Source organism: Coregonus clupeaformis, chromosome 28, assembly GCF_020615455.1.
Source record: "Coregonus clupeaformis isolate EN_2021a chromosome 28, ASM2061545v1, whole genome shotgun sequence".
NCBI classification, from domain to species: domain Eukaryota; kingdom Metazoa; phylum Chordata; class Actinopteri; order Salmoniformes; family Salmonidae; genus Coregonus; species Coregonus clupeaformis.
Genome location: NC_059219.1, coordinates 5,808,769 through 5,821,853, shown reverse-complemented (window position 1 = coordinate 5,821,853; position 13,085 = coordinate 5,808,769). Strand labels below are relative to the sequence as shown.

Sequence of the window (13,085 nt, the reverse complement as noted above, 5' to 3'; positions counted from 1 at the left end):
TCGCCTAGGGCAGAGGGGCCGTGAGAGAATTTTCCTGTCTTGACTGACTGATGGCTATTTGGAATGAAAGCTGGCAGACAGGTTTTTCGCTCTTACACTCCATAACAATTTATTTACACTCCATAACAATTGATTTACACTCCATAACAATGTATTTACACTACATACAAAAATGTGTCTATATAAACATTTGTTTACTCTCCATACATTTTGGTTTATTGCTAAAGTTACTCAAGAACAAAAATTGTTATTTGTCATAATCCTATTCTTTTTGTTTTCGAGACTTTATTAGTCTCGAAGGGGGGAAATATGTAGTGTCTTAGGGTCGATGATTGTGCTGACTTTGCAAAAAGTGTGTTAGAGGAAACTTGGCTCTGCTTGCTGAAACATCTGGAAAGCATTACTAAATTCCTGGAAAAAAGGATATGGGAAGATATGTAGAAAAGCCAGGGATTGGGTATTAAAATCACACCATGCTATGTCACATACAGTGGGGAAAAAAAGTATTTAGTCAGCCACCAATTGTGCAAGTTCTCCCACTTAAAAAGATGAGAGAGGCCTGTAATTTTCATCATAGGTACACGTCAACTATGACAGACAAATTGAGAAAGAAAAATCCAGAAAATCACATTGTAGGATTTTTAATGAATTTATTTGCAAATTATGGTGGAAAATAAGTATTTGGTCACCTACAAACAAGCAAGATTTCTGGCTCTCACAGACCTGTAACTTCTTCTTTAAGAGGCTCCTCTGTCCTCCACTCGTTACCGGTATTAATGGCACCTGTTTGAGCTTGTTATCAGTATAAAAGACACCTGTCCACAACCTCAAACAGTCACACTCCAAACTCCACTATGGCCAAGACCAAATAGCTGTCAAAGGACACCAGAAACAAAATTGTAGACCTGCACCAGGCTGGGAAGACTGAATCTGCAATAGGTAAGCAGCTTGGTTTGAAGAAATCAACTGTGGGAGCAATTATTAGGAAATGGAAGACATACAAGACCACTGATAATCTCCCTCGATCTGGGGCTCCACGCAAGATCTCACCCCGTGGGGTCAAAATTATCACAAGAACGGTGAGCAAATATCCCAGAACCACACGGGGGGACCTAGTGAATGACCTGCAGAGAGCTGGGACCAAAGTAACAAAGCCTACCATCAGTAACACACTACGCCGCTAGGGACTCAAATCCTGCAGTGCAAGACATTTCCCCCTGCTTAAGCCAGTACATGTCCAGGCCCGTCTGAAGTTTGCTAGAGTGCATTTGGATGATCCAGAAGATCATTGGGAGAATGTCATATGGTCAGATGAAACCAAAATATAACTTTTTGGTAAAAACTCAACTCATCGTGTTTGGAGGACAAATAATGCTGAGTTGCATCCAAAGAACACCATACCTACTGTGAAGCATGGGGGTGGAAACATCATGCTTTGGGGCTGTTTTTCTGCAAAGGGACCAGGACGACTGATCCGTGTAAAGGAAAGAATGAATGGGGCCATGTATCGTGAGATTTTGAGTGAAAACCTCCTTCCATCAGCAAGGGCATTAAAGATGAAACGTGGCTGGGTCTTTCAGCATGACAATGATCCCAAACACACCGCCCGGGCAACGAAGTAGTGGCTTCGTAAGAAGCATTTCAAGGTCCTGGAGTGGCCTAGCTAGTCTCCAGATCTCAACCCCATAGAAAATCTTTGGAGGGAGTTGAAAGTCCGTGTTGCCCAGCGACAGCCCCAAAACATCACTACTCTAGAGGAGATCTGCATGGAGGAATGGGCCAAAAATACCAGCAACAGTGTGTGAAAACCTTGTGAAGACTTACAGAAAACGTTTGACCTGTGTCCTTGCCAACAAAGGGTATATAACAAAGTATTGAGAAACTTTTGTTATTGACCAAATACTTATTTTCCACCATAATTTGCAAATAAATTCATAAAAAATCCTACAATGTGATTTTCTGGATTTTTTTTCCTCATTTTGACAGTCATAGTTGACGTGTACCTATGATGAAAATTACAGGCCTCTCTCATCTTTTTAAGTGGGAGAACATGCACAATTGGTGGCTGACTAAATACTTTTTTTCCCCACTGTAGGATATAAATACCATGTCTTGAAGAGAGGAGATAGGAATAGCAAATTACAGAATTGGCTCCGGCTGTTCTTCAGATATCTGCAGGTATCTGTAAATCTGACGCTGAAACTCTTTGTTTGTTAGGCTATGGTTAAACCCAGCACTCAGAGAAACAAAACACGACTAAGGAAGTGGAAGAAACAAAAATGCTTTTAATAAAAATTCAATTTGTCTTAGTCCAAAAAACAACTGAAGAAAAGGAACAGAGTGGGCTAGTCGGCTCCGGAGGAAGGAGAGGCTGAGGCAGGCAGGCAGGCAGGCAGGCAGGCAGGCAGGCAGGCAGGCAGGGAGGTATGTCTGAACTGAAGACAAAACAAATGACAGGTTAAGGAGAGTAAAGAGCCAGGCTGAAGACAAAGACAATTAAACTCTACTGGTGAGCTAAGTTACCGCTCTAGTAAGAACAACGATCTGGCGCCGGTGGAGAGCCATGCCCAGGAATTAGTAGTGCAGGTTGATGAGAGAATAGGATGCAGCTGCGTAGGCAGGAATCACTGGAAACAACCCGCAGCTGCACAGGAGAGGCAGATCCTGAGCACGCCCCCCGATTCACTCCAGACACACACCGGCAGACGCACCAACATAATGGGGACAAACCCACATACAGATACGACAGACAAAGAGGGGACAAAACAAGGAGGAAGGGAAACAGAAAAGGGAGCGACAAGCTGCCCACATAACAGTACCCCCCCCTCAATGGTCGCCACCTGGCGACCCACCAGGCCTGTCAGGGTTGTCGTGATGGAAGTCCGTGATCAACTGAGGATCCAACACAAAACGCTTAGGGACCCAAGACCTCTCCTCAGGTCCATAACCTTCCCAATCGACTAGGTATTGGAGACCCCTACCCCGCCTCCGAGAGTCCAGGAGCCTACTGACGGTGTAGGCCGGATGGTCGTCAATGAGGCGAACAGGTGGAGGTGGATCTGCCGGCGGACACAAAAGGCTGGAGGACACAGGTTTCAGTTGGGAGACGTGGAAAGTAGGGTGTATCTTCATGGCTGAAGGCAACTTCAAACGAACCGCAGCGGGGTTAACGATGGACTCCACCACAAACGGACCCAGGTACCGAGGAGACAGCTTGCGTGATTTGGTACGAAGAGGTACGTTCCTTGATGACAGCCAAACTTCTTGACCAGGATGAAACACAGGTGCGGGAGTCCTGCTCCTATCCGCTGTCGTCTTGTTCCTGTCGGTGGTCCGAAGCAACGCTTCCCGAGCGTCGCTCCACACTCTCTGGCAGCGGCGGAGGTTCTCCTGAACCGAAGGAACAGCCAATTCCTTCTCCTGAGCAGGAAACAGAGGGGGTTGATAACCCATGGTTACTTCGAAGGGTGAAAGGCCGGTGGCAGAGGTGGTGAGTGAGTTGTGGGCATACTCTATCCAAGGCAGATGTTTGGCCCAGGATGATGGATGTTGAGCAGCCACACAACGAAGGGTTGCTTCGAGGTCTTGATTGGCTCTTTCTGTTTGACCGTTGGTCTGGGGATGAAACCCTGAGGACAGACTAACGGAAGCACCCAAAGCAGAACAGAAAACCTTCCAAACACGGGAAGTAAACTGTGGGCCTCTATCAGATACGATGTCCACAGGTATTCCATGGGGACGGAATACATGTTGGACTAGGAGGTCCGCTGTCTCACTGGCAGACGGTAATTTTGGTAATGCTACATAGTGAACAGATTTAGAGAATCTGTCCACAATGGTAAGTATAGTATCATTACCTTCAGACTTGGATAGGCCGGTGACAAAATCCATGGCTATGTGGGACCAGGGACGGCTGGGAACTGGGAGGGGTAGCAGCAGCCCCGAAGGGGCCCGATGGGAGGCTTTGCCCCGAGCACAGGTTGAACAGGCTGCCACAAAAGCCCGAACGTCAGTTTCCATTGAAGGCCACCAAAAATGTCTCTTAAGCAGCGCCAACGTGCGTCTCATCCCAGGGTGACCAGCAAAACGGGAGGTGTGAATCCACTGCAACACCTGAGACCAGACCGTCTCGGGAACAAAGAGTAGGTTGGGAGGTCCATCACCCGGTCCCGGGTCCGTGGCAAGTGCAGTCTTCACAAGAGACTCGATCTCCCACTGTACTGCCGCCACGACGCATGAGGAAGGTAGGACTGCCTCAGGCTCGCTGGTCTCCGAAGGGTCAGAAAACTGGCGGGACAAAGCATCTGATTTTAACATTTCTTGACCCCGGTCTGTATGTAAGAATAAAGTTAAACCTACTAAAAAACAGGGCCCATCTGGCTTGGCGTGAGTTGAGTCTCTTAGTGGCTTGGATGTAAGCCAAGTTTTTGTGGTCTGTCCAGACCACAAACGGCAGTTCAGCTCCATCCAGCCAGTGCCGCCATTCTTCCAGTGCAAGCTTGACCGCCAGCAGTTCCCGGTTTCCAACGTCGTAATTCCGTTCTGTGGGTGACAATTTCTTGGAGAAAAAAGCACAGGGGTGAAGCTTTTGGTCAGTGGGGGAGCGCTGGGAGAGGACTGCTCCCACACCTGAGTCAGACGTGTCCACCTCCACAATAAACTGCAGAGAGGTATTGGGGTGTATCAACACGGGGGAGGTGGAAAACAGTTCCTTCAAAACCCCTACCGCCTGCTCCGCCTCAGGGGACCAAAGAAAAGGGACTTTTGGGGATGTGAGTCTAGTAAGGGGTGCCACCACTTTACTAAAACCCTTAATGAATCTACGGTAGAAGTTAGCAAAGCCCAAAAATCGTTGAAGTTGCTTACGGGTGGTGGGTGTGGGCCATTCCGTCACTGCCCGGATCTTCTCGGGGTCCGCCTTCACCTGCCCGCTCTCAATGATGAAACCAAGGAACGATGTAGACCGTTTGTGGAACTCACACTTTTCTGCTTTGACGTACAGCTTATTCTCCAAGAGCCGTTGAAGGACTTGACGGACATGTGACTCATGCTCCTCGGGTGACTTGGAAAAAATAAGAATATCATCCAGGTATACAAAGACAAATCGGTTCAAAAAATCCCTAAGAACATCGTTCACCATGGCTTGGAATACAGCAGGGGCATTAGAGAGCCCAAAGGGCATGACCAAATACTCAAAATGCCCCAGTGGAGTGTTGAAAGCGGTTTTCCACTCATCTCCCTTTCGGATTCTGACAAGGTGATAAGCGTTCCTGAGGTCGAGCTTGGAGAAAACCGTGGCGCCATGCAGAGGTTCAAAAGCTGAGTTGATGAGTGGAAGGGGATACTTGTTTTTAACAGTTATGTTGTTTAAACCCCTGAAATCGATACAGGGGCGTAACGACTTGTCTTTCTTTTCAACGAAAAGAAACCTGCACCCAAAGGAGACGACGAGGGACGGATTATGCCCGAGGCCAGAGAATCACCAATATACTGCTCCATTGCCTCTCTTTCCGGTCGGGACAGATTGTATAAGCGACTAGAGGGCAAGGGAGCACCAGGAAGCAGTTCAATAGGGCAATCATAAGGCCTATGTGGTGGTAGAGACAGAGCCTTGTCCTTACTGAAAACCTCCGCTAAGTCATGGTATTCCTTGGGGACAGACGACAGATCGGGAGGAGCTGAGGGATGAGTTGGGTTACACTTAGTGGGGGAACCGCTGACCTAAGGCACTCCGAATGGCAGTTAGTGCTCCAACTGAGAATGGTGTGACGTGTCCAATCCATTTGTGGGTTGTGAAGAGCCAACCAGGGGAAACCAAGGATAAGGGGGGGTAGCTGAGCCAGACATAACTCTTAACTGAATACTTTCACAATGATTGCCAGAAATCACTAGGGAAACGGGGGGTGGTTTGATGAGTTATCTCCGCGAGGAGGCGCCCATCAAGGGCTGTGACTCGAATGGGGGTAGGTAGTGGCTCCACGGGGATACGAGCTTGTGTAACGAACTGGTGGCTAATAAAGTTGTCTTCTGCACCTGAGTCTATGAGAGCTGAGAGTGGCAGGGAATGACTCTGGAAACGTAAGGTTACAGGTACTTGTAATCGGGGAATGATGGGTTCAAGATCTAACTCTGGGCTCGCAAGTAGACCCACCGTTACGAGCGAGCCTTGTCTTTTGGTCGCTTAGGGCATGTAGCCAGAATGTGTGTGGCGTCTCCACAGTACAGGCACTCACCCGCCTGGAGGCGCCCGTTGCCGCTCTGCTGGAGGTAGTCGAGCTCGACCCACTTGCATTGGTTCCTCCTCTGTGCTCGGGATGGGATCAGGAACAAGAAGCTGCCGGCTCCGGGGAGGCGAGACTCGAGTGGTTGAAGGCTGGGGAACTCGTCCTCCTAGATGTGGCCGACCTCTCTCCCGACGCCTCTCCCGCAACCGGTTGTCTAGCTTAATGGACAGGGAAACGAAAGAATGTAAATCATGTGGCTCGTCACGAGCAGCCAGTTCATCCTTAATGGCTTCATTCAAACCGTTTAGAAATGCTCCTTGAAGTGCCACATTGTTCCACTTGGAGTCCGCTGCCAAAGTCCAGAACTCAATAGAGTACTCAGCCACACTGTTAGAACCCTGCCTCAAATTAAAAAGTATCTTGGAGGAATTACCCACATGGTCAGGATGGTCAAAAACAGTCTTCAATTTAGCAGAAAAATCTGCAAAAGTCAATCCAGTCAAAGTTTGATTTGAGCACACAGCCTCAGCCCAAACCAGAGCTCTCCCTCTTAACAGCCCCAGAACATAATGTACCTTAGAGGAATCAGTAGAAAACGACAGTGGTCTCTGCCGAAAAATCAAGTCACACTGAAGCAAAAATCCCCGGCACTTGTCCATTTCTCCATTGAACGGTTCAGGCGACGTGACAGGGGGTTCCCGATGGAACGAAGCCTGCATAATGTCAGAGGAACCAACTTGGGGTGCATCAAACTGGGGGTCAGAGAGAGATGGAGAACTGATAACAGACGATTTAGAGACTTGTGTAGTTAACTGAGTCACCTGGTTCAGCAGTTGATGATTATTTTCCAAAAGAGTCCGAATCAATTGGTCATGCTGTCCTAGCAACGTTCCTTGAGCCTGGATAGCTTGTTGGAAGCTGTCTTCGTTTGCCCCGTGCTGTTTCTCTGTTGGGTCCATGGCCAGATCGTTCTGTTAGGCTATGGTTAAACCCAGCACTCAGAGAAACAAAACACGACTAAGGAAGTGGAAGAAACAAAAATGCTTTTAATAAAAATTCAATTTGTCTTAGTCCAAAAAACAACTGAAGAAAAGGAACAGAGTGGGCTAGTCGGCTCCGAAGGAAGGAGAGGCTGAGGCAGGCAGGCAGGCAGGCAGGCAGGCAGGCAGGCAGGGAGGTATGTCTGAACTGAAGACAAAACAAATGACAGGTTAAGGAGAGTAAAGAGCCAGGCTGAAGACAAAGACAATTAAACTCTACTGGTGAGCTAAGTTACCGCTCTAGTAAGAACAACGATCTGGCGCCGGTGGAGAGCCATGCCCAGGAATTAGTAGTGCAGGTTGATGAGAGAATAGGATGCAGCTGCGTAGGCAGGAATCACTGGAAACAACCCGCAGCTGCACAGGAGAGGCAGATCCTGAGCACGCCCCCCGATCCACTCCAGACACACACCGGCAGACGCACCAACATAATGGGGACAAACCCACATACAGATACGACAGACAAAGAGGGGACAAAACAAGGAGGAAGGGAAACAGAAAAGGGAGAGACAAGCTGCCCACATAACATTGTTATAATAAACCTTTATAAACAAAGTACAGTGTCAGCGGACTTCTTATCATCACGGCATTATCAGCAACGTTTTTTCACCACACATGAAAAGGCAATAGTTTCTGGCACACCGATTTGCCTATCATCATAAATAAGTTCCTCTTTATACAACCACTCTCAATAGTGACATTTTGGGAATGGTATTGGGCTAACTGACCAAATTCTGTTGAACATACAGTAGGCTTTGTTATACGACGACAGAATAACGTTCATACAGGTCACAGATATTATTATCTAAAATAAACAAAAACGAATTGTTTCACAACAAATGTACAGAGTTCCGCAGAAGTCTTGTCGCCTACTCAGGAAAGACGCGTCATGGCCCTCTTTCCAACCTTCCTTAATTCAGAGGGGCAGGATCCAAAAGCGGTAGATCGATATTGAAGATGGAAGGCGCAGCGACGCCCACTGTGATAACGTCTACCAGCAGCATCGCGGAAAACTTTTACACCTCTACTCTGGCTTACGACAGGCACTTTTTTCGTACTGCTTCGGGGCTCCTCGTTTTCGCAGAAATAGTAAGTAGTCAAGTTTCAAGTTTCAAGCTCTAGGCTACGGGATACGCATGGTATACGTCGTCCAAAGGAAATGCTTACTTGCAGGTTCCTTCTCAACAATGCAATAACAATGACACATAATAAAATATAAGAATACGAACATAAATTAAATGGCTCAGTAGAACTGAATAAACATTTTTTAGTAGCATAAGTATTATTCAAGAAGGCACATTTTATTGTCCAATATTTACACGTGTATTGGAGAAGGGGGGGATGGGGGTCAGTGTATAAACTGAGCAGTATTATAAGAGTCTGGTAGCAGCAGTTGTGATGTGTGTGTAGCATGAATGTAAATGTGTGTGTGTGTGTGTGTGTGTATGTGTGTGTGTGTGTGTGTGTGTGTGTGTGTGTGTGTGTGTGTGTGTGTGTGTGTGTGTGTGTGTGTGTGTGTGTGTGTGTGTGTGTGTGTGTGTGTGTGTGTGTGTGTGTGTGTGTGTCTGTGTGGGTGTGTACATGAGAGAGTGTGTGTGTGCTAAGGTGAGGAGAATCAGAGCAGGTGGTCAGTCCAGTTCAATTGTTCAGCAGTCTGATGGCCCAAATCTAACTGCCTGTAGTTCAGGACCTGAAGCAAGGATATGCATATTCTTGATTCTATTTGAAAGGAAACACTTTGAAGTTTGTGGAAATGTGAAATTAATGTAGGAGAATATAACACATTCGATCTGGTAAAAGATAATACAAACAGTTCCATCATCTTTGAAATGCAAGAGAAAGGCCACAATATAATATTGCAGTTTAGGCGCAATTTAGTTTTTAGCCACTTGATGGCAGCAGTGTGTGTGTGCAAAGTTTCAGATTTATCCAGTGAAGCATTGCAAATGTGCTGCAAATGTGCTGAATTGGTCAATTGACAAATTTTCAAGTACATAACTATAGAGAACATACAAAAATGATATGGTAATACAACATTTAAGTTTACACACTCCACAATCCATACATGATGGATCATTAGTTTATATACTAACTTTCATACATCTAGATGGCCGGGCGGGGTGGGTGCTGTCTTCACTACCCGCTGGAGGGACTTCCGTTCATAGACAGAGCAATTACCGTACCAGGCCGTGATGCAACCGGTCAGGACGTTCTTGATGGTGCAGGGCCAGTATTTGGAGAGGACCTGGGGCGGCATGCTGTTGTGTCCTCTTGACAAGAGTGGTGGTGTTGTTGGTTCATTACACGTCCTCGGTGATGTGGATTCTGAGGAACTTAAAACTAGTGACTCTCTCTGCTGCAGTCCGGTTGATGTGGATCGGGGCATGTTCCCACCTCTGCTTCCTGAAGTTAAAAATCAACTCCTTTGTTTTGCTGACTTTGAGGGAGAGGTTGTTGTCATGACACCACAATGCCAGTTTACTTACCTCCTCCCTATAGGCTGACTCGTTGTTGTTGGTAATCAGGCCTACAACCGTGTTGTCGTCAGCAAAGTTGATGAGGGAGTTGGTGTCGTGCAAAGCCACGCAGTTGTGGGTGAACAGGGAGTACAGCAGAGAACTGAGGACTCACCCCTGGGGGGCCCCTGAGTTAAGAGTCAGTGTGGAGGAGGTGTTGTTGCCAATCCTCACAGCCTGTTGTCTGCCCCTCAGGAAGTCCAGGATCCAGTTGCAGAGGGTGATGTCCTAACTGCGACACAAACATATTGGTGTCCACGTTTGATACAATAATTTATTGAAATCAGTATGTCAGTGGCTTTCACCATCTTTCACACAATAGCTGCCATCAGAATTAATGGAGGGAATCAGTACTGCTTTGTTGATTAAACAAATTAAACACATTATGATGATCAGACATTTTGTATTGTTCATACCTTGTATCACATGGCTAATTGTACCCTTATGATAGGGGCACAATTAGTTCTGATAAAGGGAAGAGTTTGCCATTTGCTGAATCCCAGTACTTTTATACAGATTTGCAAATTGTTCAACCTGTATATTTTATATGCATTTTATACACATTTTGCATAGGCTGCTTGGCCTGTATGACGGTTTTTCACAGACGGTGACGTGACATCGTATTGAACACTGCACTAAATTGAAGGTTCAATTATTAAAAAATGTTCAAGGAACTATAACTGGAGAAAATGAACATAATGTCAACCTACTTCCTGTAATATAGACTACTTCCTGTAATATAGACTACTTTCTATAATATAGGCTTCTTCCTGTAAAATAGGCTACTTCCTGTAATATAGGCTACTTCCTGTAAAATAAGCTACAGTACTTCTTCTAATATATACTAGTAATATAGGCTACTTCCTATAAAATAAGCTACTTCTTCTAATATGTGCTAGTAATATAGGTGACTTTCTGTAACATAGGCTACTTTCTGTAATTTAGACTACTTTCTGTAACATAGGCTACTTTCTGTGTAGACAGACAATGGTCTCAGTACAGTGTTTTATTTTCTCTGGAAAGGGAAGTTGTTTAAAAACAAGGTCAGTTTCATTGTCCCTTTTCCTTCCAGCATCAGGGGAGAATGTGACCAAAAGTCTCCTCTTCCACGTAGGCTAGACAGTCTTTTTTCCTGTGACACGAAGCAACCAATGAAACATTATTTTCTTTTAATAACAGGAAGGGAGGTTTGGAGTGCAACAGAGGACAAAACTTCCCATTATTTACAGTAGCACGCATTATAACAAACTGCATGTATAGATTTATCATAATCAATGTGTTACGACATTCTTTCAGAATGCTGTCAGATCAGATAGGTGTCAGTCAGCTGTGGGGTTAGTTTCTGTTCCAGAAATACAAACTATGAAAAACCACTTGGCAATTATGTTTTATATAGCTGTTGTACTGTTTTAGATGAGAGCTTGCAGGTAAACAGAGCACTCTACAATTCAATGGATCCTGTGCATATGCCAATAAACTGTTATTTGATTTGCCTTAGGCTATATTATTTCCTTTCATTGTAATCTCTTTCTACAGTATGCCATCAAGATAAGCACAGCAAATGCATTTAAATACACGATAAAGTAGACACCACCAGAGCACAGCTATCACTGACAATGTGGCACCCCCCAAATGTGGCACATTGTGGCACATCCCAAATGGCACCCTATTCCCTATATAGTGCACTACTTTTCACTAGAGCTATATGAGCCCTGTTCAAAAGTAGTGCACTATAAAGGGAATAGGGTGCCATTTGGAATGCTGGCTATGTGCTTCCCTGTCCCCTCAGGTGTTTGGTCTGCTGGTATGGACGCTGATAGCGGGGACAAAATACTTCCGTGTGTCTGCCTTTGGGTGGGTCATGTTTGTGGCCATCTTGTACTGGGTCCTGACAGTCATCTTCCTCATCATCTACCTGACCATGGCTTACAACAGGATCCCTCAGGTCCCCTGGACAGTTGTGGTACGACACATACTACGACACATAATACAACAGCACATTATCTGACCAACTTGAAACTTGAGTGATTGGGGTTGTTTATTATATATCTAGTGATTGAATAATTGTGGAATATTTACGTAACTCAAAAGTAATGGAGTGAACTGCCTGGATGGTTTTGGGGAAGAGAGGATTTTTGTGTGCTCCTGACCATGTCTTTATGAATGTGATCAAATGAAGCCATTCTATAATGTGTACTAGCCTACAGTATCTGAATCAGCCAGCCAGGAATCCTGTTGTTGTCATTCCACAGGACCTGTTCTTCAACAGTAGTGCTACAGTGATGTATGTGGTGTTCCACAGGGCCTGTTCTTCAACAGGAGTGCTACAGTGATGTATGTGGTGTTCTACAGGGCCTGTTCTTCAACAGTAGTGCTACAGTGATGTATGTGGTGTTCTACAGGGCCTGTTCTTCAACAGTAGTGCTACAGTGATGTATGTGGTGTTCTACAGGGCCTGTTCTTCAACAGTAGTGCTACAGTGATGTATGTGGTGTTCTACAGGGCCTGTTCTTCAACAGTAGTGCTACAGTGATGTATGTGGTGTTCTACAGGGCCTGTTCTTCAACAGTAGTGCTACAGTGATGTATGTGGTGTTCTACAGGGCCTGTTCTTCAACAGTAGTGCTATAGTGATGTATGTGGTGTTCTACAGGGCCTGTTCTTCAACAGTAGTGCTACAGTGATGTATGTGGTGTTCTACAGGGCCTGTTCTTCAACAGTAGTGCTACAGTGATGTATGTGGTGTTCTACAGGGCCTGTTCTTCAACAGTAGTGCTACAGTGATGTATGTGGTGTTCTACAGGGCCTGTTCTTCAACAGTAGTGCTACAGTGATGTATGTGGTGTTCTACAGGGCCTGTTCTTCAACAGTAGTGCTATAGTGATGTATGTGGTGTTCTACAGGGCCTGTTCTTCAACAGTAGTGCTACAGTGATGTATGTGGTGTTCTACAGGGCCTGTTCTTCAACAGTAGTGCTACAGTGATGTATGTGGTGTTCTACAGGGCCTGTTCTTCAACAGTAGTGCTACAGTGATGTATGTGGTGGCAGCAGCAGTGGATGCAGCCTCAATCAGCCATGCTGTTAAAGGGCGCAATAACTACAACTGCTGGGTAGCATCCACGGTAAGAAAACCACCTCAGACCACCCAGACATACATTTAAATCAAGCCAACTGTGAAAATATACCACAAATATGACTGAGTATTTATGATCAAAGCGATATTAAAATATACAATATTAAAATGCAAATATATGCCTACAAGTCAGATAAGAGAGGTATGATGCCACTGTGTACCATCCCAATGA

The 13,085-nt window shown here is 45.7% G+C and overlaps 1 protein-coding gene across 1 annotated transcript in view; it reads right to left on the bottom strand.

The window, feature by feature from the left end:
- Window positions 1-9,521, bottom strand: part of LOC121543762 (CKLF-like MARVEL transmembrane domain-containing protein 8) — a 56,196-nt gene extending 46,675 nt beyond the window's left edge. The window contains exon 1 of the mRNA XM_045208304.1: window positions 9,448-9,521. Coding sequence (XP_045064239.1) covers window positions 9,448-9,521 — 74 coding nt within the window. The remainder of the gene's footprint in view (window positions 1-9,447) is intronic.
- Between the last annotated feature and the right edge of the window lie 3,564 nt (window positions 9,522-13,085).